Source organism: Hyperoodon ampullatus (assembly GCF_949752795.1).
Source record: "Hyperoodon ampullatus genome assembly, chromosome: 9".
Taxonomy (NCBI): domain Eukaryota; kingdom Metazoa; phylum Chordata; class Mammalia; order Artiodactyla; family Ziphiidae; genus Hyperoodon; species Hyperoodon ampullatus.
In genome coordinates this window covers 21,198,038-21,225,692 of record NC_136922.1, presented here as the reverse complement: position 1 = coordinate 21,225,692, position 27,655 = coordinate 21,198,038, and the positions used below count along the sequence as shown (strand labels likewise).

Here is a 27,655-nt window from a genome sequence, read left to right as displayed (position 1 = left end):
AGGGAGTGTAGAGGTGGTGACCATGGGGCTATATTTTTACACAAGTTCAGAGACAGCATGGGTTTTCAGAGACTGAACCCAGAGGTAGGATGCAGTAGCAGAGCAGGTGAACACAGGGTGTCCCCAAGCCCTCTCTTCTCCATCCATCTTTACTCTGTTCTTTCTTTCTTCTTAGCCCTTGTCCATTCCTGACATCATGTTATAAACTTATTTGTGACCTTCATTTTCTGACAACGCCTCCCCTCAACTAGAATGAATGCTTCATGAGGGCTGGGGCTTGTCTGTCTGTTCTTGGCTGTCTCCTCCACACCTCTACCATGTCTGGTACGTAGTAGGTGCTTGCTTAATAGGTGCCCAGTGAATAATAAATGACTGGTACATGCCTCCATCTAAAACATCGAAGCCAGGATGAACTTGTGGCATAGGGCCTTTACTCCAGAGTCTGACGTCCAATTACTAGTGGTTCATGAGGCTGCTTTCGGCCAGGGTGACCCAGGATAACGTCTATCCGAAAATCTGAAGGAGAATAAAATACTCCCAATCCTACTTCTACTTTGTTTTAAAAAATCTGCAAGAGAGAAAAGCAAATACACATCCATTTGTGATGTGTATTTAGCTGTGATCATGAAAATACTGACTTATTATTTGAAATCGTGTAAAACAAGAACATTCATTAAGAAAGCATAGATGAACAAACAGACCCAGGAGCCATATCTGCTGACACACAGTGCTGTACTGAGACTGAAGCAGGACATTAGCAACGCTGCATTCTCTAAGAATTCTGCACAACACAAACTGGACATGAGGGGATAAAAAGCAATGCTGGGGAACTTCTAGTTCTTTCTGAAAAAGAAAATTCTGGCTCTAAATCTGGCACTACCCAGCAAGAGGGGCATCTCATCTGTGGCTGCCTATAAAGCTGGCACTCCTTTGCTTGAACAAAACCACTTACTATACACTACTTCAAATAAACAAAGCTCAAAACAGACACACGTGCATGTTTTTTGGCCACCTGCCGTCTGAGGAAAATAGCTATGCAATGTGCATGCCCTAGTTTAAACCAGTCTTTGAATTTCACACAAAAGCATCCTTCCTCTACCAATTTCCCTTTCTAAAGTTGAATCCACAAAAGGACTAGAAATATATTTCCTGTTCAGTGAGAAAAAAATATGTTTAAAGGGCAGTCCAGACCTTTTGTAAAAACACTTACTTCAAAAGAACAGGACAGATTATGTATTCAAAACAAGACACCTTCTATAGAGCAGACCAAAAAGCTGTTCAATGCCCTGTCCTCACTCTGTGCTTGCAGCTCCGGCCCTGCTGGGCATTGAGCCTGCATGGTCTGGTCCTCTGGGGCTGCTGCATCAGGATGATGCTCAGAACAATCATTGGGACAGGCTGTGAGCAAGTCAGCATGGCAGTCTTATCTCTGGGCTGAGGCTACTGCTTCCTAATGGGAAAATATTGGTGGTAGAGCTCTCCCTTCAGGTACAGGGAGAACCAAGGCTCCCTAGATGATCTGACTTTGGGGGAGGGAGGGGCGCCCATCACCTGTTGGGCAGAGGCAAGCAGTCCCTGAAGAAGACATCCTTTGTCAGGTCAGACCCCTTCCAGACTCACCCAAGGCTATTGGTCTCCTTGTCATAGTTTCTTGACTCTGCCAAGGACATGACCCAGCTCACTCACTAGCAGTGGGCATCACACTATTTATCTCTCATAGTCCAGGAGGGCTGAACTGAAGGCAGTGACCAGAGAAAGGTTAGAGGGGAGACCATGGTGGTCTCAGTGAAGTTGAAACTCAGTGAAGTTGAAAGTTTGCGGCTTCACATGCAGGGAGATTTAGCTACAGTAGTCATTGGAATACAGTGGCTTAGGACTCTGGAAATTGAAGGCTATTTTGGGGTGGAATGGGGTAGGTTGGGGTAGGGGAGGAACTGAGAAGCAGGCGGGGGAGGGGGAGGGCAACAGTCAGCTTTTTAATTGAGTTTCCAAATCAATACGTGTAGAGAATGAATGATCTACTGAGTTTCTACTGGTGTCAAGATGACAAATTGTGGGGTGGAATTGAAGGCTTCTGATGACTTTTTCGCTTTATGCCTGGGTGATACCGTAACTGAAAAGCAAGACAGAGATATAGAGGAAATTTAAGGAAGCCGGCTGCGGGCTTCAGAAGCCCAAGGATTCACACCTTTGTCTACTAATACATTTTAGACACGGAGCTCACCCCTGTGGACATGATGGGGTGGGGATAAGTTGTAGGAAATCCTGGGATCCTTTTCAGTTTGGAAGATGTAAACAAGAACACAAAAGTTATGGAGCCATGAGGTGTCCTTTATCATACAGAATTTGGGGTCAAGGAGAAGCAGTGGGTCAGGAACATACCATATCAGGAGTCGTGAGCAGACACGGGTCTGTGGGGTGTGCAGTCATGAACAGACAGGAAGCTGAGTGGAGCTCGGGACTGAGCCTGGGGCGCCCCTGGGCCCTGCCATCTCTGGGTGATCCTGGATAACACACAACCTCTCTGGGCTTCAGTTTCGGCAGGAGAAGTTTTAAGATCCCTGGAATTTTAATGCCCTGTTCTTCTAAGTCTGTCCACCTAGCACATGCCCTGATCCAGAGAGAAATCTAATGAGCCATGCTTTTCTCCCTATTTCTTCCATTCCCTTCCCAACCTTCCACATAAGGCAGTAAATTCCAGCAAAGGACCATATCTCAGTGCTGTCTCTACTCCAGCTGCTTCTGACCAAATTCTGAAAAGCCCAGAAGAACAGATTTTCTGGAGTCTTTGGAGAGCGTTGCAGATGAGCCGCTCTGATACTCCTTTAAGAAAGGACTCCTCGCCCGGCGGCTAGGAGGGTGGCAACGGACACCTAGACAACTCCTTCAGGCCCACCTCAGCCTTGGGGTGTGCGTGGTCTTCTTAGGGGGCCCTGAGCTATGAGAGTGTACAAGGGCCTGGTTGATCCCACACAACATGGGTGTCTCAAAACAGGCAGGCTTTGCTCCTGAGGGGTCACCAGGCTGGAAAGGACTGTGAGGCTGCGGCCCCAGCCTGATTCTACTTCCTTCTTCTCTCCCAGGCTTTACTTCTCTCTTGAACAACCAGCATCTACGTCCCCGTGGACCTGACAAGCAGAGATGCTAGTCATTGTAACGTGTAAAGCCTGAGGTTTTTTTGTTTGTTTTTCTGAAAAGGAACATTGACAGGCTATCTTTGAGCAAGAAGATCCTCTTTGTAGCATAAAGATAGGCAGTGTAGATTTCTTTCCCATTCTCTTATTCACAGACACAGAGAGACTTAGTTCCCACCAGCTGTAACCAGTGGTTCTCAACCAGAGGTGCCTATAAGACATTTTCAAAATGCAAATGCCCAGAGTCTACATGCAAAGCTATACTTAGTGGTTTGAGAGGTACCCTGGTTGAGAACCACTGGTTTTAGCATGAATGCTTCATCTTCTTCCAGAGATGAGCATTTATCCTGCTGAGGACCATTCCAGAAGCTGAAAAGCATATCTACATTAAATGCTCAATTAAATGATCCCTAGTTCACCTCCAGATATTTTGGCAAATCCAGCCAGTAATGCTGCAGACTCATTTTGCAACATGGTGAATCTTCTTGGAAAATATTATAGAGAGGTGTAGAAAACCTTAGGATCGTTTTCGACTTTGAAGATTTAAGCGAAGAAGGCAAAAGTTATGGGGCCATAAGATTTCCTTTATCTTGCAGCGTTTGGGGCAGGGAATTTTAAAGTGAGTTTCCACGGCAACTGGAAATAAGGCAGCTGGTCTGTCCCCTCAGGTTTCTAGCGTCACCATTGTGCAGGAGGTTGTGGCTATGCTCACATTTCACAAACTAAGTCCCTTGGGAGCATCAGTTGTGATCGCTGTCTTCTCTCCCCTGTTAATCAGGGACAGCTCACTCACATAAATGTCAGGGGAGAATATTCGACTCTTGTGTTTCCTGCATCACTGAATAAAATCCCCTGAGATGATGTGTGTATCCCATGTAGCTTCGCTATTGGATTCAGAGAGGTTTTTTTCGAGGCAAGGTTTGTATCTGAAGACACACAGGAACTGAGATTCCCTAGGACAGGGAAGCCCTCCACTTGCCAAGGACATTAGTCTTGGAAAGAGGAAAGGTGGGGGGGCATTCTCCCAGAATGTTAAATGCACCCAAAGGAACTATGTGATATTTTAAAAATACTTCTCACTATGTCTTCACAGCCAAAAAGAAAATTCAGAAGTCCCAGGGGAATGTAAACGGGTGAGAGAGCTGCGCATCGGGGAAAATTTTCTCTTAGCAAAAGTCAAGTGTTCTCCACTTGGGGAAGACGAGGGGCGGGAATAACTGAGTGAACTTCGAGAAAGCAACTGTGCTGACAGCACAACCAACTGGGACGTGCAATAAGAAAAGGGCATTTAAAGTCACTGCACTGTGACCGCCCCTGGACATTTCGCAGCACATGATTAAGCCCTAATTTAATGCTTCCTGAATACAACACATTAAATGCTTGTCTCTAAGTGCGTTCCTCAAAACTCACTAATTAAGAAAGCTCCCCTCTGGGTGCTCTGGAAGTGGTGCCCTGGGGGTGGGGTGGAAGAGAAGAGCTGAGTCTGAGGCTCTCTCTTCCTCCTGCGAGCTGGGCAAGACCAGGATGCTCACGAAACATCCCCCACTTCCCTCTCCTTACCGCATGGTTATTTCAGGGATTAGCTGAATCCGCGTGTGGATGTGCTTAGTAAATTTGTGAAGAGCTATGCAGATGTGAGCTTTTATTATTATTATTTTTTTTAAAGCCTCATCTAAAGATTGGCTGTGTGCATATTCCCAGAGCAGCATCAGGGGCCGGGAGTCCAGCTCAGAGAGGCTGGCCGCATTTGAGTTCGTGTTCCTCACTTACCCACCAGGAGACTTAGAGCAGTGACCCAGTTCTCTCATACATAAGATGGGAACAACGGTCGTACCTACCTCTTCAGATTGTTATGAGTGGAGAGGAAGTCACGCAAGAAAAGCATACTATACAAATCATGATGCACGGTGTCCAGTAAATGTGAGCTGTGATTATTACAAACCAGGGCTGCCACTGAAAATTATAAAACTGTGCGGTGCTAGGAGAGGACCTGGAGGGAAGTCTGAGGGGGCTGGAGGAAGGTCCTTCTGGGAGAGCCACCAGCTGCTCGAGGCCCCTTGCCATGACCTGACAACCTCCCAGCAGCTGGCCCGACTCTGAGTCAGCAGGAGAAATCGTTGCTCTGGTCTCCAGGCATATTTCTCTGTGTCCATATCAACTGTAAGGTAATGACCCACAGCCCAGCAGAGTTCTCAGCTGTGATTTTGGAAGGACCATCAGAGAGTGTTCGCTTCCAGGTACAAATTCACTTGTGACAACTAGACATTCACATCACACAAGAGGAACTCGACATGCAAACCACATCATCTCAGAATGGAGCACAGTCAAAGTCGAGGTGGGTGCAGGCAGTGGGGGAGGCGGGTGGGTGATGGATCTCAAATGTCAGGGCTGCACTCGAGAGAACTCCTGGGCTGGGGCAATCGCGAAGGGCTCCGGGTTGAGGCACATTCCATTATGAGTGGAGTGGGTTTATAATGGAATGACATGGATGGGTTCTTATAATCAGAAAAACACACTGACCTTCACACTACACAGGTGCAGCAGCATAATGACCCACCACGTGTACGCGCATCAATTCCTGGGGAAAAGTCCAACGAGGTTAACTCAGCGTGTATCCCAAGCAAACAAAATCAGCGATATCACCCGCGTGAAGAACACTCTGCCACCGCCCCCCGCCCCCCGCCAAGAGAACTGGTTTGGGCAGCGGACATGTACAAGGAAAGATTACACGAAGATCATACTTATTTTGAAAAAAAAAATGGACAAATTGTAGCAAGCAGCCTTATTTTATGCCGTGAATCATTTGACTTGGATTTTTAAAATTTAAGGGGTAAGAATCATGAGTCTAGAAAAAAACATTATTTTTCCTTTTCAGGAAACAAGGATTTGGGGATGTGGGATCTGAAGGGAGGGAAAGTTCTGTTCCCCCAGCCTTCTGAGAAAACTACCTAAAAGCATCCTTAGATACGTTCCACTCGTAAGACCCCCTCAACCAGAAAACAACCAGATCTGCAGTTAAACTGCTGAAAATGTCACTGACTTATCTAGGCGCCTTTAGTCACTCAGGCATTTACTCAGATGTGAAAGACTCAAGAGGAAGCCCCATCCCCTTGCAGCGTGTCACCCCAAATGTCAGTCACTCGTCACGCCATCAGCACTTTAAATAGAGAAACCACGTCAACAATTAGGACTTAAACAGAGAGATGCCAGGTGTAGGAAAATTGCTGCTGGTATTCCACCAGGGTCCTCTTAATCTGGGTATCATTTTGGTTCCTGAGTTTTAAATTCTCATTTTATTCACTCATCTTCCTCTGAAGGTAAAGTTGTGGTCAGAGTAATCAATATGGCCTTATTCCAGAAGAAAGCGATATGTGATCCAGCTTTCCAAAACCCCAGTGAAACCTGAAGCTTTGCTGATAAATGGTTCATGTAAGAAATGAGCTGCAAGCTTGCATTTTGTGTGCCTGGATTATCTTCCCGTCCCTGGTCCAAGCAGATGTGAATAGGAAAGAGAGAGAGGTTCATCCTCCATATTCTAAGATTCTGCTCTATGCCAACGTCACGTTGGGCGCTCCTGGGCTCTGCGTGGCTGAGGCCCCTTCCCCTGACATGACCACTGGCCTCCCAGCTGCCCCTTAGGCTGCTCCCAGATGAGCTGCATCTGCAGTCTTTCCCATGCTGGAAGTCCCCAGACCCTCCTATATCCACACGAGGGCCCCTATTCCCACCCTTGGCCTCGATTACTCTGTGAATATTGACAACATCCACGTTTCGTTGACAGTTCAGTGTTCTCATCTGAAGTCCAAACCCAGCATCCACTGGGACTTCTCAGAGCCCTCCCAACACAGGGCAAAAGGAGCTCAGGATCTTTACTCTCAAGCCTGACTCAGTAAGGGTTCCTCATCCACTGGGTCTCCCGTTGGGAACTCTGGCATCCACCTCAGGTCCTCTTTCTCCCCCAGACCATTCTCTACATCCAACCAAGCCCCCAGTTCACTCACTGGTTCCTCTTAACCATTCTAGATCCATCTGCTTTTCACCATTTCTACCTCCTCCGTAATGGCCCAAGCCTCCCTTTCCTTCCCAGGCTCAGTTGATCCTAACTGGTCTCCAACCCCACCCCAAAGACATTCTCTGCAACAGGCAGAATGCTTCTTAAAAAGGGAACATCTGACCACGCCACTTCCTTGCTTTAGTGGCTTCACACTTCTTTTAGGCTAAAGTGCTAAATACCAGTTCGAGACTTAACTGCAGACAAACGTGCCAAATGGATCTGGCCCTGCTTCCTCCCCAGCCCCGCTGCTTCCCCCTCTCCCCACCCTCTGGCCACTCGGGGAGTTTCATAGCCTTCAGAGACACTCGCCTCTCTTTTCTTGGAGGCTGCAGCATGCTGTTCCCTCTGTCTGAAACATGCTTCCCTCAGCCCTTTCCTCTCCACAACCTTCAGGTCTTGGTCTCCCTGGGACCACCCTGCCCCACCTCTCACACCCGGCCAGAACATATGCCGCTGGAACAGAATTCTGTATTTATTTTAGCAGGTTTGAAAATAATTCCAAAGAACTAGGTATGTAATTTGTTTAACATCTGTCTTGCAAAGATGACCTGGAATTCTCAGAGCTGGGGCTGTCCAAGGAGTGCTCTCTAGGTGCAGTGAGAATTGGACAAATGAATGAATGAATGATCAGGGACTGTGTCCACCCTTGAGGAACTCACAGTCTAGACTTTAGAAGGTATAAAAGGAGGCTTTTGTTGCATCTGCCCTAAGCCAAATGTTGATCCAATTAATCAAACACACACACACACATACACACACACACATTAGGAGATTAAGAAGAAAAGAAAAAAAAACCATTCAAATTAGACATTACCTATTTAGCGCCTAGCCCTGGAGATACTGGTGTATTTCACTTTACAGTTTACCGTAAATTGTTTTCTTACAGTTTACTAACTGTGTAACTGCAAAGCTTGACTCTGGCAAAGAAGGAAGAGAGCAGAAGTGGAGACTTTATAAACAGAGTGAACGAGATGAAAAAGGACCCATCTCTAGATCCCCAAATTCCATGCCACCCTACCAAAGAGGACCCAGAGAGAACCCTCTCCCCTCAGGAATAAGCTGGAGCTCAAGGAAATTAAGGAATGAAATGGGCACCAAGTGACCTGTCTACATGAAAGCAACCAGACATGTCTCTATCCTCTGCTTTCAACTAGCCTAAGCTTTACAAATCCACAGGGGCTCTTCCCTTGAATGAGTGCAAAGATTTCAAGCAGAGAAAACCCCACAAGAAATGACAGTTGAACGTATTAGTGATCAGCAAAGTTGTACCTTATAAATAACCTGAGATTAGACAATTCTTCCTTCAAACGCACCAGTGATTTAATGCAGCTCTAGCCACTTCTTCTATTGCTCTCCAGGGGCTGTGACCCTTGGGGAACACTATTGGAGCCCAGCGCACAGAGTGGCAGGAAAGTCAAGTGGGAAGGACACATATGAAGACCCCGGCAGCAGTGCCTGCAGTAGAAGCCCCAGGAGAGCAGGGACTGCATCGCAAGGACAGTGCTCGACGAGCTGCTCCTTCATGGGTCCCTGTGTCAGCTCTCCAAGCCCCTGGCATCCACACTAGCACCCTGTTAAAAAACCTCCGACAGTGCCATTCTATCGGTCAAGGCTGAAAGGTGGCAAAAGCTGTGAAATATGGAAAGGTGGGGACACTGTGCCTCCGCTACTATGTCACCCGGGTAGAAGTCACCATCATTAAAAATCAAATAAACCAGTTAAGATATTACTCCAGGGCCAATATTGATCCTGCCCCAATCCAAATGGGCTAAGATTAAAAACCCAATCCAGAAAGCATGACACTGGCCCTCAGACCACACGGTGATTTATCATGTGCTAAAACAAACTTGTTTTAGTTTTGCTTCCCTCCTGTTCCGTTCTGTCAGCATCTGATAAGTGGGGGATTATTGAGGAAGAGATCAAGGTCATTCACAGGTGGAATGGATAAAAGTGAGCAACATACAAGATGACATAGTTTTAAAACTTTTTTTGTAATTATAGAAACAGTGTACATTTGCTGTTTAAAAAGCCAAGCCATAGAGATAATACAAAGAAAAGTCACTCATAACTTCATCCCTGAAGAAAGCCAGAGATTCTGGTTGGCACTGGGTTCCTCATTTCTAAGGAGCCCTCTGAGGAAAGTCTAACCAAGGTGCCACCTTCTGGGTGGCCAGGTCTTTGCGGGTCCTTCTGGCCTGTAGGTGGGCATCACGGGAAAGGAGCCCCAGAGTTGCTGGCCCTCAAAGGAGGTTTGTGCTACTGAAAAAGAATTTACACTACCTTTAAATGGATGTATCTCATATCTTCAGAAACCCGGTCAGCTAGTTCAATCACCCCACCATCATGACTATCAATCATTTTAACTCCTCCTCAGTATGGATGATTGACACCTAGGATCTGCTGAGTTCCAATGAGGGATGCCAAGTTGCAGAGACATTTAAAGACCTACAGTTTCCATTTCAGAAGCCTCAAGCCCTCAAGAAAATCTAATACCCTCCTTTTTATCACCTGCAAACACCCTAGCCCAGTGACCACCATCTGATAAATATTTGTTGACTGAGTGAATGAGCAGATCAATAGAGGAAGAAATAACGTGCATATGCATTCCTGCCCCTGGGGGAATCTCCCAGTATACCACACCAGACTCCCTGGGAAGGATGAATTCATTCCCTTGTACATGTTTTGAATGAGACTATAAAAAACTTATTTCTTTTTAGAGACCAGAAAAATTACATTTGCTAATTTAAGAAAACGATTCTTTTTTTGTTTGTTTCGTTTTTGTTTTTTGTTTTTGCAGTACGCGGGCCTCTCACTGCTGTGGCCTCTCCCGTTGTGGAGCACAGGCTCCAGACGCGCAGGCTCAGCGGCCATGGCTCACGGGCCCAGCATGTGGGATCTTCCTGGACCGGGGCACAAACCCGTGTCCCCTGCATCGGCAGGCGGACTCTCAATCACTGCGCCACCAGGGAAGCCAAGAAAACGATTCTTGTTGGGAGATCTCAAGAACAAGTATTCAGTAGTTTCACTAGATCACCCCCTCTTGTTGGCATCGCAAGGACTCATCAGCTGACAACAATGAGGATAGGATGCTGAAACAAACGGCTGTTTGGTCCTGTGTTCAACTTTGTGACCATGAGCCCATCAGCACTACTGTTTTTACCATCTGACTGGCTTTGTTTCATCCCGAACTCATCTCTTTTGTTCCCTTGTCTGGATCTCAGTTAAATGCTCAGGAGACATAAGATTTACTATCACATAACCTTAAGGGTTTTATTATCATCGAATTTGTTTTCCCGGGAGGAGGTCTCTTCATGAGCCAGTACTGAAGAGCATCATTTTCTGTCATTACTGACTTACAATGTCTTCCAATTTCTTAGGCCCCTCTTTTCTTATAGATCATCTCTCTTAAATTGAAGAAAAAGGCTTTGCCAAACAGGTCAGGCTTTACTTGAAGAGCATGGACTTGGTGTCATAGCCAGTGAGGTATTTATTCATTTTCTTAACACTCATCTTAACATATTTTAATTTTTCATTTATTCATATATTTCTCTAGTTCTGCAGCCTACCCCTGACTAAATCTCTACTAACCATAATGCATTATTACTATCAGAACTTCCCATCTGACATTTTCTTCCCAACCTGATAGACTCACGCTGGTTCTAAGGAAGACTGTTTGCAAAGATGGCCAGTGTGTCCTCAGAGAGGCAGTTCCAGCTCTGTGACCAGGCAACATAAACGCGTGGGCGCGGCCTCCCCCGTCCCCGTACCTTGTTCCTCAGACCCCAACTCTGAGCAGCAGAGGGGACAGTGCCAGGAGGAGGAGTAAAGCTGAGTCCTACAGCCAAGGTGGGGAGGGCAGGGTCGGGGCAGCCCGCAGCCAGCCCTTCTGCTAGGGTCAGCGTTCATGGCCATGGGCTGGGTCCTCTCCCCACTACTCCCTCCCTCCCAGTGCTGTGAGCTCCTGCTGCTGCTCAGCCAGGGCTGTTCACTCTTCCCCAACCTTCACGTTGCATCGAAGGACATCTGTGATGAGGCAACGCTCAGAATAGAACTCCATACTTGACTGACCACAACAAAGCCGTCTTCTAAGAATAATAGCTGATCCCAGGATGTTTTCATTAAAAACAGAGTTCAGTGACAGACTATCAAAACATTTCCCTTGTACTGTAAGCAGTATGATGGGACAGAATTATGCAAAACATATGGGCTTAAGTCTGCCCTCAGCAACTAGGGACTCGCTTCCATTGGATTCAATAACTCATTTAACTTACCCATCACGGGTGTGCAAACAGACTTTGTCCTGTTCAGTGCTTTTTCATGCTCCAAGTGGCAGAAGAAAAACAAAAAGGCTGGTGAACTGCTTTTCTGCCTCTATTTTCAAAATCTGTCACCAGTTGTCTTTGAGGGGTGGGATGTGCTTGTAGCCTGAGGCAGTCAGAGACGTGCCTTATAGCAAAGCAGGCTCAGAGTCATTCAGCGCTTACTGACCATTCACCATGTACCTGGCATCACTTCAGCACTGGAAAATACAGTGATGAAAGCTAACATCCAGCATTTATATAACTTTCCATGTGCCAGGCATCATTTGAAGTGCTTTATGTATACTAATTCACTCAGTCCTCACAAAGACCCCACAGGGCAGTGCTAGTATTGTCTACATTTTACACATGAGGAAACTGAGGTATGGGGAGGTTATGTCATGTGCTCAACGTCACACATAGCGTACAGAGCAGAGCCAGGACTCAGACCCAGGCACCGGGCTTCAGAGGTCAGACAGACCTGGTCCCTGCTCTCAAGGAACCAACATCCTAGTGTATCTGTTAAGAAACACTGAACAGATAAACTGAATACACAGCATGCCTCAGGTCACTGAATTGAAGAGCCAAGGAGGGTCCAGGCAGTTTCTGTTCAGTGATTTAAAATTTATTTTGGTCATATATACCGTGAAGACACTGAGGAGAATGTACCTTCTCTCTCTTCCTGTCACCTCTGAAGCCCCAGCCTCCCTTCAGGTAAACAGACACCCTTTTTCGCTTTTTAAGTTTCCTCTTTATAGCCTAATCTTTCTGAAAGTTACCTTTGTGTGTGGCTTATTCTATTTACTATCTCTTTCATTTTAGGCTTCTGTCTCCCCAATAGTTTTGCAAGTGCTATTAGTTAAGCAATTATTTAATATGCTAGAATATACTAAGTTTGTTACAAACTCACATGTATTTCAGGATTATCAATCTCTTCTATGTTTTTTTTCTACTCATATACTGACAAAGTTTTCAGGTGTGCATCAGTTTACATAGACTAAAACATATAAACTTATGTGTTAATATTTATAATAATATATCTCATTGGGTAGCACAAGTACCTCCTTCATTAATTTTTGAAGTAAGTTCTTCTCAAAAATCTCCTAGCTGTGCTTGCATTTTTATCTGTCTAGAATCTGGAGAGCTGGGTTGCTATGGCCCCAATGGGACATGGAAGACACCTATGAGAGCATCATGGTTACAACCATGGGTTTACAAGGCAGGGGGCCCAGGGAGTGCTGGCCACAATCCCTGCCCAAGATTCAGTGGAACTTCATACTTACACTCAAGTGCCACTTTCTAGAACATAAACATCACATGGATATTGTTAGTTGGATTAAACTAACAGATGAATATGAGAAGGTTTTATGCATTAAGTCACCCCATCCAGGAGCATGGTCTGGGGACCACCAAAAGCCAGGCAGGGCAGAATCCCACCTATGCCCCTCTCTAGGGAGGGCCCAAATCTCCTTCTCCTGCAGCCAGGGCTGGAGTAGGGGCAGTGGGTCTCTGTGGGGTCCCCCTCCAGGGAGGAGCCCTTGGGGATGGGATTTGCCTCTTCCTGCAGCATTTTAAGGGGCATAGCTCTGCATGCCCTTGGGCAAGGCTCTGCCCAGTTCCAGGTGAGCACTCTCCCTGTCCAGGTCTTCTGAGGCAGGTGTCCTGTGGCCAGGCCTTGGAGAGACAAGTGTGGTCAAGACTTGGGCCTGGACCATGGGTCTGGCAGGGGATTGGCCCTGGAAATGAGGCAATGTTAGTGAACCACAGACTACAAGCCCTGGCTGTGGAGCTCATGTTTGAGGGAGAGAACAACAAAAATCATAATAAATTAGTAAGATACAAGTTAGGTGGTAGGAAATTTTAAGAAGAAAGAAATGAGAAACGAAGTGTTAAGATGTAGGTAGGAGGTGACATTTTAGACTGGGTTTCTCAAAAATGGAGAGATTTTTGAGTAAAGACTGGAAGGAAGAAAAGGAAGTGACCAATGAGACGTCCAGGGAAAGGATATTCCAGGTAAAGGGAACAGCAAGTGCAAAGGTCCTGAGGTAGAGAGTGCCTGGGTCTTCTGAGAAACAGCAAGGAGGCCAATGTGGCCAGAGTGAAAAGAAGAGAGGGGAGAATAGTAGGAAATAAAGTTGAAGATGTGATGAGGGGCTGGCTGGTGGTAAGTTTCCTAGTTCAGTGGAAGGGCTTTGGTGTCCACACAAAGCGAGGTGGGGAGTCACTGGAGAGCTCTAAGTAGGGAGTGACACAACCTGGCTGGCAATGAACAGGGTATCTCTGGCTGCTGGTTTAAGAACACACTGAAGAGAGGCCAAGGGAAGAAGTTGGGAGACCTTGCAAGAATCCAGGCAAGATGTAAAGGTAGCACGATCAGGGTGGGGGCAGAGGGGGCCATGAGAATTTGATCAGGATTGTAGCTGGAGGAGAGCTGTTACTGGTGAGGCTGCATTGCATTGAATTTGTAACGTCTCTAACTAACCTTGTGTTTGTCTAGCACAACCTGCTCTGGCAGGCTGAGGAAGGATGCTAGCTGTTCCTTACCTGCTCATCGGACTCCTAAAATGAAGCTGATTTCTGGATAATCTGAAGCAGCTTCTCCTCCTCTTGCCAGAAACTATAATCTGTTTCACATCTATCTCTGAATCTGCCTTTTCTTACTGGGGGCATCATAGCTCTTATTATGCCCATTGTATCTGTATAAACACTTCCAGCTTTGCTCATTTTTGGGAGTGGAAGACCGCAAAGGAGAACAGGAAGAGTGGAGCAAATGGAGCCTAGGAGGTTGGTTGGTACAGGCCTGGAGCTACCGAGGACAGGCGGAGTGTGCAGGCAGGCAGAGGTCTGGCCCTGGTCTTCAGGGTCCCAGTCCCACTTTGTATCCTGGAAATCAGTCTTGGAGTCAGATATATTGATCACCATTCCTGGGTTTCAGGACAGTATCGTTTTGCATCATTTTTGGAAGCTTTTCATAGAATTATTTTTATGGAACTTGTTCTGGGAGGAGAGAGAGGCATCCAGTAAAATCTATCACGACCCATCAGTCAGCTTGGTAACTGGATGTCACCCCATTTTTTTCAGTCTTGTTTTTTTCCACTGGCTAATATTTTAAGACTCCACAGACACATAAATGAGTTTCTCAGACACTGAAAAACAAACAATAGCAGCTTTCCTTTGAATACATAATCCATTAAAGATAAAAAATCCACAGGCATACGCTGACCCAGATATATGTGACTGCGTGTGGCCAAACCTTGTCTTTTCCACAATAGCATCTCAAAACTCCTGGGGGCTAAATGTAAATAAATCATTCGATAATAAGGTATTGAGGGCTTCTGAGGCAATGATAATATCCAACTGTACTGTGCCCACACTGATGATGTACAAAGACATAAAAAGAGTTTCCAAATGTAATATCCAACACCGTAATGCCAACCAGCTGGGCAGGGAGAAGGAGTGTTAGATTTTGGACCTGGTCTCAGTATTTCAGCCAAAGGGAATATTTACCCACTGAGAACTGTGAACCGATGGGGACTCATTTCCACAACTCTGAAAGCTTGGGTCTACTAAAACTAAGCAACAAAAGTCAGAAGGTTAAAAAGCTCGAGTGCCAGGAAAAACGCTCTATGAATATTTTCAACTTTCTGAGCAGAGAGCACTGGCATCTGGGTTAAAGGATTATAGGTGGTTACCCCAAGGACAGAGATCTCTGGAAAGATACAGTCATACCTCCTCTGGAGACATCTGTTTACATTCCAGGGGTTGTAAACCCAGAGTCTTTTGCCTTGTCTTCCCAGAGAAGATTTCCTTATATTCCAGAACAAAGGTCCTTCCTTTTTCTCTCCAGAGGGTAAGAGGGCCAGATGTGCCTGCACCTCCTGTATAATCTCTGAGAGTCATAATTTCCAGGTTTCTCTCCTGTGGCACAAACCCCCGTATGTACAGGGAACATCTGGCTCCCATCACTTCACCCCATGGGGAACTGAGCATGGGGAAATGATGATAAGATTGCTATGGTAAACAGTCTGTTTTCTGATCTGGAAACCTCATGTTTTCTGTCACAATAAATAAATACAAGTAGAGGTATAACTTAATAAAAGGAGAGCTGGCTGTGACAGTAGTACCATTCACTATTATACAGCACATTATCATCATAATCCATCCATCAATCATTTCATTCTCCTCTTCAGGGGCATCATACATCCCTCCTGCCATGGGACTTGCCCGTGATGCCTGTGGGGAGAGTATACACACCCACCTCATAGGTTTTGGACTTGGCCATGTAATATGTAATATGCTTCGGCCAACCAACTGTGATATTCACTTCTGAGCATCACAGGAGGCCTTTTAAGAGGCATCATGAGTTTACACCAGCCTCTTGCTCTTACTGCTTCTCCCGCAACAGCAGCATGTTCTACTTCTAGACTGGGCTGTGCCTTTAGCCTACACTTCAGAAGAAAGAAGACATATGCAGCACATCTGAACCCAACCCACAAAGTGAAGGTGAGCTGCAGCTGACCCACAGCCTAAATGTGATATGAGTGAGAAATAAACCCTTGTGGAGGAAGCCCTTGAGATCTTGTGCGTGTTTATTTCACAGCCCAAGCAGCAGAAGAAAGTTCTATGGATGTGTGCTTCTCAACATAACCAGCAAAACAGGCTAATGCAGTGCACACCCAGCTTCCATTTCTACCCCTCTTCTGAATTGAACCCTACTACTCAGTGGGAGGTTGTTCATCCTGATGATTCTATGCCAACCAGCACTTGGCATTTCCCTAAACTGACCTTCTTTGAAAGAAAGGTCTTCTTATATTTCATGAGTTGGGGAGAGATTTCGGTATAAATATAGACTTGCAAGGTGGCAACGATCTAAGAGGCATCTTTCTTCTCTCCTGTGTCCCATTCAAACCACCCCAATCAACCAAGACCTCTACTTTTTCTTTTTTCTTTTTGTTTTTGGCCGGTTTCTCTCTTTCACTGAAACTCCAAACTCTTTATGGTCATTTTTCCCCAGTTACTGTCAACTCCCAGATCAAATTTCTTCCAATAGTTGTCATGTCAGGACCCATAGTCTATCTCCTCCTCGATGTTTCCCACAAGGAGAGCATTCTCTGCTCATAAGAGAGGAAGGTTGGCCTCAATTCTGCAGCTGCAATGCTGTGTTGTTGTTAAGGGCTCATAAGTTAAATTCTTGTATTTTATTAAGTTTTTATGCCAAAGCATAGAAAACCAGGGGAAGTAAGCCTCTAGCCCCATCCAAGGTCTACTTCTCCTCCTTGAATCTGCTGTCTTGAGTCCTTTTCAATCTCTTAGCTGGCAAACAGCAAGTCCGAATTAGGGCACTAACACAATTATAATATTGGAGTTTAACAGATTTAAACTGGGTCCTCCTGGAGGCATTTATACTTCAGAATGAAGAGCAGTCTCACATCATAGCAGCTGGAATAGGGAGGGAGTAAGAGGAGACCTGCCAGGAGAGGTTAGTGTCTGGTCTCTTCTCACCGTCTACCATGGCCAGGAGAGGCTTCTGACAAAACAGAGCCAGAGTGTGTTAGAGATTGCTCATATCAAGCCAAAGAGCTCAAAGGATCTCAAATCTACAGACTTAACAAAATAGCTCACTGCTTCATTTTCCCTATCCAAAATCCAATAGTTTAAGGGGTTTTAGGGCAAGACTTCAACGTGATTTTAGTGGTGGGACACTGAGCAAAGTGAGGTAACATGCCCTGGTACCTATCAACGCTGGGAATCCACGTTGTGTGCAGGGACCACGCAGATGTTTTTAGATTGGTAAAAAGAGTTACACTGAAAGGGTTTTGATGAGAGAGACAGATGATTTCCAGATGTGGAACAGACAGAAGAGCAGAGGGAGGTGGAGGAACCCAAGTTCAGTCTCATTCTGTCACTTCTGGCTCTAGGTTCTCGAGCAAGTTACTTAACCTTTCTAAATGGTAGTTTTCTTACTTGTACATGAGGATTATAACTGTAACTACTCCCTAGCCCTGTCAACAGATACGGGTGGGAAAATTGAAAGAAAGGCCTTAACAGCACCAGACACATGGCACCTATTGTCTAACAAGACAGAGAGAGCTCAGTGAGAAAAAGGTGTGTCAAGTTTAAGAGATAAGGGGTCTTTATACTCCCGCCAGGGTCCTGAAGATGTACTAACGCTTGGCTGAGCAGGCAATCAACTGGCCACTTTCTGCTTTAATTTTGACATTTTTAAAATACTTTCAGAAAAGTCACGAGAATATTACAATGAATGATCTAAAATATTTCACACAGATTCTCCAAACATTAATATTTTGATATATTTGTTTTTCCTTTCTCTCTCTGCATATATGTGTATATATACACATATATAATTTATATGATTGTGCATATTTATATATACACATATGTGTGCATATCTATTTTTTTCCTGAATCATTCAGAAAAAGGAATCTGTAGACAGGATGCCCCTTTACTCCTAAATACTTTGGTGTATATTTCCTAAAAACAAGAAATTCCCTTACATAACTATAATACAATTATAAAAATTAGGAAGTTGACATTGACATAGTTCTATTATCTGATCTACAGACCTTATTCAGATGTTTCCACTTTTTTCAGTAATGTCCCTCATGGCAAAGCAAAATCCAAGATCCAAGATCACATGTTACACTCAATTGTCTTTCTTTGTCTTTCAGGACACTGATAGTTTTCCAGGGTACAGGCCAGTGATTTTGTAGAATGTTGCTCACCTTGAGTTTGTCTGATGTTTCCTTGTGACTCGAATTCAGATTATGCACTTTGGGCGGGAATACCAGGGAAGCCATGCTCACTCTCTGTGCACCATATCTGATGCACATGCTGTCACTAGTCCCAGTTCTGGTGATGTTAACTTTGATTACTTAGTCAAGGTGGTGTCTGCCAGGTTTCTCCACTGTGAAGTTACTACTTTATCTTTTGTAATTGTAAGTACCTTGTGGAGAGATACTTTGAGATTATGTAAATACACTATTACTACTTAAACTTTCACCCACTTCCTATAGCATCCATTAATTATTTTTGCCTGAATCAGTTATTGTTTTCATGGTCCTATCCTCTTTCTTAACAGAAGTTTTGAATTTTGTCTTTTGAGGAATATTTTCCATGGCAGTGGATTTTATAATGAGTCTCACTAATGCCACTACATTGTAAAGCACATTTGTAAAAACTGAGCTCTTGCCTGGTGTCAGCTGGTTGCAAAGACTTCATTTTAAGGAAGGTGAGAACAATCAATGATGGAAATGCAGCTTATTTGCCAGAAAGTGAGTAAAAATTAAATTCCTCTTGAGTTTAAATTATAGCCATTTTACACCTGATTTCAACACAGCGTTGTTAGTTCTTCCTTTTTTTAAAAAATTATAAGTCATTTTTATAGTGGAAAAATCCAAACACTATAAAAAGCAGAAAACAGAAGAAAAAATGACCCCCATAATCCCGAGTCTATCACTGTTAACCAATTTAGTATATTCTTTGCAGTTATTTTTTCCCTTTTCTTTTGTCTTAAGACATATTGTCTATATCATTTTATATTCCAAGTTTTCAATAAAATATAAGCATTTCCAATGCTGTTAAGATTTTTTCATAAATAAATCTTAATGGATGTCTTTGAGAAAGATACTGTAATTTAGTTCCTTGCTCCCTATTTTGGACACTTAGGTGGTTTTTATATTTCTGCTATTTAATAATGATGGGACAAACATCTTTGCATGCACAAAAAAATATTTTCTGCATTTTGCGTTATTTGTGCAGGAAAAATTATGGCCTGAATGAGTATGGCTGGATTAAAGTCCATGGCTACGTACTGGCCAGTGGCCTTATGCAAAGGCCTCACCAATTGATATCCCAAGTAACAGTCCGTAGAGTGCTGTCTCCACACACACTTACCAACACTGGGTGTTCTCATGGTTCTATCTCCTGATTATACTTTCAGCCTTCTATTGCCCTTTTGTTAACTGTCTGATCTTGCTCTTTGAGTGCTCATCTGCTGAAGCGGGGTGTTATTTTTTACTTAAGAATGTAAGCTCTGTGCACCCTAAAATATTCAGCTTTTGTCCAACAAATGTGTTGCAAATATTTTCCCAGTGTATTATTTACCTTTGAATTTTGTGTATTTGCATATTAATGGAAGATTTCCAATTTTATGTAGTTAAAACTCTTCTTTCTGATTCCTTCTAACGCCTTTAATCTTAGAAAGCCCTCCCCTCTGTCCCTCCTGCATCCACCTAGTATACTATGGCACTATTGTGAAAACCTCAGCTCTTTGTAATTTATTTGGGAGCATGGGAATAACATTCCTCTTCCTTACTGACACCTGATGCTCCTTATCATGTATCACATTTTCCATGTGTTAGAACTGACTCTCAGTTACGCACTTTCATGGAGCTATTGTTTTTCCTGGAGTTGGGACCACATTTGTATTCATTATTGAAGCTTTAAATATGGAAATGTTCATCTCACTTCATTCCTCCTCTTTCGCCCTCTTAAAATCCACCTCTCCTGGCCTGTTTATTCTTTCAGAATATTTTAGAATAATTTTATTAATTTAAATCAATAAAATATTTTAATTAACAGGAAAATGGAGTATATTTTAATTATAACATTGTGACCAGTATATGAATTAACATGAAACAGATCAACAACTTTAAAATACTCAGTTTTCTCACGAAAGAACACAGGGTGTCTGTAGATTAATTAAATCTTTTGTGTTTCTCATTACAGTTTTAGAGTTTTACTTTCTGCTCTTCATGAGTGTGCATGGATATTTTATGTTTTCATTATCACTATGAATAAGAGGCTTTTAAATGACTTTTTAATTTTATATTCTGAGTATTAACTTTGTAAACTGTCTTAATAATTCAATTAACTAGGTATTTCTCTTTCATTTCACAGGTATACAATCATATCTCTAAAAATAATTATCATTTTGTTCTTAATTTTGTAGTAGCATCTAGAGCTTTGGCTCTATATCTTACTTCATTAGCCAAAACTTCAAGATCAATGTTAAATAATCACTAAAAATGGTGGTCCATCAATTTTACATTGTTTCTGACAGTGACAGGAATGTATTTAACATAAAGCAGAACCACTGGCCATTAGTTTGAAATAGACATTAAGTTCCATCTTATAACATCTAGATGAATATATTTTTAATGCCATTTTGCTATGAGGAAGGGCAGTTATGGTCATCAAACACAAAACACGATCATAGGTAGTTTTCATGACACTGTAGCAGCCGTGAAAACATAGCTCTCAGATTTCTGACAGCTGGAGGTGGAACCCATGACCTTCACACAGTCCCAAGGCCAGGCCTCCACAAGCAACTCCCACCAAGGACTGGCTATGGCAGGGGATGCCAGGGTGGGCCCATTCTTGGGAGAGGAAAGGCTCCTCTGAAAGGTGACTCCTAGCGTCACACTGTGGCTCACGATGGTCCCTCTGCCTTCCAGACCCCCCCATGGCGCCACCCCCCAGGCTCCTCCCCACCACGGCACCTGCTGCTCAGAGGACCCAGAGTAACACAGACATTAATTGTTTTGGTCCATGCATAAAAAATTCAGACTGTTTTACTGACCTTTCGGTTGAGTGACAATGTTATTTTGAAATCTATTACTTCAGTAAGATTAAAAACAACAACAGCATTTGGGCAGTGAATTAATGGCAACAAGCATAGAGGCACTTGTACTTTACAAGCCTGGATACTGTCTCACCGTCATACCATCGGAGTCAGGGAAGTTTTCCTGTCTTCATTTTACAACAAACAACAAACAGTAGAAATACTGGGGAGTTTATAAATCTGAGCAAAGTTGCATTAAGAAGAAGAACAGAACCAGGGACAGAGCTTATAGCTTTTTAATTTTTATTCAAAACCCTTTCCATTTTAACCCTAATGTTCCCTAAATTCACATAAAACATGTTATTTTTATTATCTGGTTTACAAAAGAAAATATGATATTTAGCAGCGTTTTGACTTTTCATGTCTGCATAGAAAAATAATCTAATAATGCAAACCAGAGGCATATTCTATTGGTAATCACTGTATCCTATGCATATTCTACATTGACCTCATAGAAAATTGACAGAATTTTCTATTATTACTCATGCTTTTTAACTAACCTTTTTGGTAGCATGAATGATTTCACATTAGTATGAAAAGAAGTTCTTCACGTTTTAGAAATAACAACTTTATATTTGGAATATTTACCTATATTAATACATAGCTGTCGATTTCCGGTTTAATCATTCTATAATATCTCATTGATGTGTATTCCAAAATGTATTTATCTAGTCTCCTCCTGACTAGCACTTAGGTTGTCTCCATTTTTTTTTCTTTTGCTATTACAAGCAATCTCACTTTCTTACCCACAGCCCATCATGCACATGTATGAGAAGTTCCCGAGAACATACACGGTTATGGGCTCATTGGAACAGGAAGACTTCTCATCCCACACCTTGCCAGATGGGGCCCTGGTGCTCACCCAAGGGGCAGAACCAGTTTATTCTCCCATTGTCTGGGTAGCTCCCATGTTCCTACAATCTTGCCAAACTTCCTACTGTCAGCCTTCTTTGTTTTTAACTGGATGGATGTGAAACAGCATATCACTGTGGGTTTAATTTCTATTTCTCATATTACTAGTGCTTATGACTCATTCCCCAGTCAGGACTCTGGCTATTAAAAACAGGCCCATCACCCTTTAGTATCTCTGCAAGTCCCCTGATCCTCCTCCCTCCACTGCCAGGCCCTAGACAAACCTGCAGCATCTCAGCAGCTGGCCTTCATTCTCCCTCATCCTCCCACAATTCCACTGGAGGTATTTACCTACCACCAACTTAATCATGTTACTTCTTTGCTTAAAACACTTAATGGTCCCCCGTTGCCTAAGGATCAAATCCAAACTTGCCAGCACTACAAACACCCTCCACCGGCTGGCCTCACCCTTCTTTTTCCAGGATTATCCCAGCTACTCCTGCCTGCATACCACACTCCATCCTGCTGTCCAGTGACTCCACAAACACTTCTTACCTGTGTCCCTTTTCACAGGGTGCTGTCTCTAGCTCATAGATGCATGGCTAATGTCTTACTGACCTATGCCACTGGAGTAGGGCCTGGTGAATACTGGGTGATCCACACATGATGCTTTACATTAAATGGGTTTAGTTTTCTTTGAACAGCAAATATTACTTCCATTCATTTGTTTTATGTGCCTTTCCTAGATTCTAGGAACACAACAGTGAATCAAACAGTGGAAACTCATTTTTCCACCATCATGGCGCTTACATTCTAGAGCGAGAAAACGGATAATGAACAAAAATGATTGACTAATGTAGTGTTGTAGGAATTGATGCGAGCTATGGAGGGAAAGAGAGCACAGACATGAGATAGGGACTGTGGGCACGGGGGTGTGCTGGGATAGGGCTGAATCCTAGAAGGGGCAGTGGAGGACGATGGATGGGAAGGAAGGAGGGAGAGAGCCATATGACTGTCTAGGGGCAGAGCTTTCCAGGCAAAAGTCATGGCGAGAGTAAAAACCCAGAGGAGGGAGCATGCCAGCTCGCTGTGCTGGAGGCAAGCTGGAGCAGAGACTGAGGAAGAAGGCTGGAGATGCAGATGGAGAGGGGAGGGAGGGAGGCACTCAGGTAGCATCTCATGAGTCAGTAAGGACTCTGCCTTTGCTCCTAAGAGATAGGAAGCCATCAAAGGGATCTGAGCAGAGAAGTTGTAATGGCCCCCCTCAGAGCGTTGTGCTATGATCAGCCTGAAGGTGACCAAGAAGAAAAGGAAAGAGAACAACTAGGAGCCCCTGCAATAATTCCAGTGAGAAATGTTGGTGTGGACTAGGACAGTGATGAGAAGTTGTTGCTGGATTCTAGACATACCTGGAAGAGAGAAGCAAAGGGTCTGCTGCTGGATTGCACATGGAGTGTGAGAGCAAGAGATGGATGACTCCATTTTTTGACCCGAGAAAATTATAAGGATGGATCTGCCAGGAACTGAGATGGGGAAGGGCATAGAGCAGGGTTTGAGGGGAAAACAGGAGTTCAGTTTTGGACATTTTATGTTTGAAAATGCTTATTAGACATCCAGGTGGAGAAAGAAAAACAACTCTGGCATTCAGGGGAGAGGCGTGAGATGGGAATAAAAATTTGCAAGTCATCAGTACATAGGTGAAACTGAAAGTCCGAAGACTGGATGGGATCATCAGGGTGGTGCAGAGAAGAGAGGAGGTCAAGGATGGAGCCCTGAGGCACCCCCATTAGTGCAGGGGAAGGAGGAAGAATCTGCAAAGGAGACACAGAAGTCAAGGTGGCTGGGAAGGTCACTCCGTGGCTACAGGAAGATAAACTGAAGGTCACAAACCTCATACAGATCAGGTTTCCAGATTAATTTGGTAAACTGAAGCATCTGTGCAAGCTGCCCCCCACTGAACTTGGCTGTTTATAGAAGAAAAACAATTTCTCCAGATTCTAATTCAGGAGTGGCAGCAGAAGAAAGCATTATTAAAAGATCTGACCCTAGACAGAGGCACTTCAAATTTCTTGTGCTGTTCCTCAAATCACTTCAACCACCCACTTCAAAGTCCACATTTTGAAAATAGCTTATCGTTTTTGTTTTTTTTTTTTTTCGCGTGGGCCTCTCACTGTCGTGGCCTGTCCCGTTGCGGAGCACAGGCTTCAGACGCGCAGGCTCAGTGGCCATGGCTCACGGGCCCAGCCGCTCCATGGCATGTGGGATCTTCCCAGACCGGGGCACGAACCCGTGTCCCCTGCGTCGGCAGGCAGACTCTCAACCACTGCGCCACCAGGGAAGCCCGAAAATAGCTCATCTTAAACATGCCCCCAGTGCAATCCCTCATACACAAAGCACCTTCTAGACATGAATGTTCTATAATTTTACAAGTTGTGTGAGATACAGAGATGGAACCAGACTTTATTGGAAAGAAAGGTGACTCAGTTCATCATGGTGGCATCTGATTTCAGATCAAAACACCAGATTGTCCAAACTGATCAAGGCTGCTTCCCCCTAACCTGCAATGCTCTACCCCAGTGGTTTTCCTGGGGAACCGTGAAAAATACTGAAGCCTGGCTTTCACCCACAGAAAGTCTGACTTAATTGTTCTGGGATTCTAATTGCCACTAAGGTTGAGAAACACTGTTCTAGAATGGGATTCTTAAACTCAAATGCATATGAACTTCCCACAGAACTGTAAAAATGTAGATTCTGATTAAGTAGGTTTGGTGGGGGCCTGAGACTCAGCATTGCTATAATCTCCCAGGTGAAGACAGGATCTGGTCCAAGGACCACATTTCAAGCAGCAAGGATCTATACTGTATAATCATCTCTACAAAAGTCGTTTGGCATCATCATGTGTGATGATAAAATGCAGTCAACTCGACTATTAAAAGCTAGTTCTCCAGACATTTTATTTAGCAAATATTTACGGAGCACTTAACTATGCATGAGGCTTGGCCTTAGAGGCTTCAAGAGATACAGAGGTTAAGGGGAGAAAAAAGTCATGGTTCTCACCAGAGTTAGGGAGGCAAACAGGCTTCAATTAGAGTATCTTCTCTGATTGATTGGTATATATGTCATCCTTGTCCCAAGACAGCAAAATATAAAATGACCTGGAAACTCAGCATCAGAAAGCACAGACTCTCCTTAATCCTCTAAGGTGGTACCAAGTGCCATTACATTCTTTAGGGCACATGAAATGGGACCCCTGGCAACTGTCTGTCCAAATTCCCTTAGCCTTTAAGCCCAGGTATTTGATAAATGAAATACTGCCTGCTGTATCAGTAAACAAAGGATGTCACAGTCACCAGCGATTGCAGCCCTCCAACGTGAGCCAGTGAGCCCTGAGGAAACTCAGGAAGGAAAGAATACCTGAAATCTAGCAGCCATCAGACTGCAGCCACTCCCTATGGTGAGCCCTAAGGAAACTCAGGATGTGAAAACACACGGTACTGGCCCCAGAGAGCTGAGGTGCATATCAAAGGAATGATTTCAGCAAGTCCAGATTCTTGCATCTTCCCATACACAGAAAAGCACTAAATTCCTTAATTTGTGACTTTTGGTTTTCTTTATTTAACAGTAATCTTTTGATGTTCCGACTACCTGCCCTTTGTTGCAAAACTCCTATATATCCTAGCTCTCCACTTACCTCCTTGGAGCAGTTCTCTCAGGGTTACTTGAGATGCTGCTTCCTGGGCTTGAAGCCCTAAAAATTCCTGCCAAATAAAACATAACTCTCGACTTTTAGGTTGTGCATATTTTTTTAGTCAACGTAATTAACCACTAACCCCTCTATTTGATAGGGGACCTATAAACAGTGCTCCAAGTGCTTCCAGGCCCTTGAAGAAAGATTCTTTAATGCATTCAGCAAGCCCACAGCATCTTGGATAGCTGGCCACCAAATGATGCACACAAATGTCCCTCTAGGGGTGTAGGAGCTGACATGAATATGCATTGCTCATGACTTCCTTCTGTGAGACCAGCCACATCTGATTATGCACAGTGAAGCCTGTGAGTTTATGGCCCAGCACTGCCCATGTTTAGAGACAAGGGGCACCATAATGGGAAGTGCGTAAGAAGCTGGTCTCCCCCTCTCCTTCATCCTAGGGTAAGGCCTGGGGGAAGGAAGGGTTGTTTGCTGCCTTAAAGCTAATATCTGGTTGTCTGGGACCATACCTTGTCACCTGCACCTCAACAAACTCCCTCATTTGCCTGCTCAGCCAAAAATGACTAGGGGTTCCTGTGTAATAAAGAATGTGGCTGGCCCTTGTCTCCAGCTTGTGGGAGGAAGACACTAAATCCTTGAAACTTCTCAAGTGACAGCACTGTCCTTGCTATTCGTGGTAGGCCCTGATAGTTTATGCTAACGAGGTTACTGATGGTGGCCCCCCAGATAATTTACACTAACGAGATGACTCAGGATGGGAGCTGGTCACACCAGAAAGACCAACCATGTGATTAGAGGGCTGGGGCTTTGAGTCATGTGATATCAACCTGACATCTGGGGAGGTGGGGGTAGCTGAAGATTAAGTTCAACTACAGGACCCACGATTCAATCCATCCTGCCAAATAATGAAATCCCAATAAAAACTCTGAACAGCAAAGCTCAGGTGATCCTCCTTGGTTGGCAGTACTCTGCATATTGTCACACAGTGATGTGCTGGTAGGGTAACCCAACGTGACTCCACATGGAAGGGACACTAGAAGCTTTGTGCTTGTCATCTTCTCAGACCTTGTTCTATACGTCTCTTCTTTGGGCTGGTTCTGATTTGTATCCTTTTGCTGTAATAACACTAATTTTAGGGATAGCACTTTCCTGTGTTCTGAGTCATTCTTGTGAATCAGTGAACTGGAAGAGGTAGTGAGAACTCCTGAATTTGTAGCTAGTTGGTCATAAGTGTAAGTGACCTTGGGGTCCCAAGCTTGTGGTAGTGGTGGATGGAGGCCGTAACATGTGAAGTGTGACCCAGCTCCAGATAGTTGGTGTCAGAACTCACTGCCGGAGTCTGTCTCAGTTTCCTGAGAAGCACTGCCCTGGAGGGCTGTCTGACTGACTGAGGCTGTGTCAAAGTCCTCCATCCAAAAGAACCTTCCCCTATACACCTCCCAGCCCTGCTGGGGATTTTCTCCCAGCTACTGAACATGACATTTTCTTCACCTTGAACTTTGCTCATCAAGTACCATCAATCCAGACAATGACTTAGGCTGCAACAGCCCATCAGTAAAATGCCTATGGGGACACTGAGATGTGTGCAGTGTCACAGGCACACTGTAGCCAGGCTTTTCCCTGAGCCCAGCCACACCCCTTTCCCTGCCTCTTTTCCTTCTCCACCAAAACACATCAGGTCCCAGGTGCTCCTAGGATAAGGCCATCCACCAAGACGTGCTATCCTGAGTCACTGGCATTTTCAAATCCATGACACATCTGTTCCTCTTATTTGGAAAAAATAGCCCAAGTTCTAGAGAAGTTAAGAGCAGGGTTCTCAAGGTGACTCAGTGCCGCTGCATGAAAAAGAAGAACCAGGACCTCCTGACTCCTCTCACCATTCTCTCAGATCATGTTGCTGCTCAGAAACAAAAATTCAATCCGCGACCTAAATATACCTTAGGTTGAATGGTCCAACATCATGAT

At 44.3% G+C, this 27,655-nt stretch overlaps 1 protein-coding gene across 3 annotated transcripts in view; it reads right to left on the bottom strand.

Moving 5' to 3' along the window:
* HECW1 (HECT, C2 and WW domain containing E3 ubiquitin protein ligase 1) overlaps positions 1-27,655 on the bottom strand; it is a gene marked incomplete at both ends in the record, with an annotated part of 620,984 nt that overhangs the window by 312,229 nt on the left and 281,100 nt on the right. Inside the window, one exon of one of the 3 annotated variants that reach the window (XM_079711608.1) lies at positions 5,655-5,699. The exons of the other annotated variants lie outside the window; for them this stretch is intronic. Within the exon in view, the coding sequence (XP_079567734.1) occupies positions 5,655-5,681 (27 nt within the window). Of the gene's footprint in view, positions 1-5,654; positions 5,700-27,655 lie in introns of those variants that run through there. 3 annotated transcript variants of the gene reach the window in all.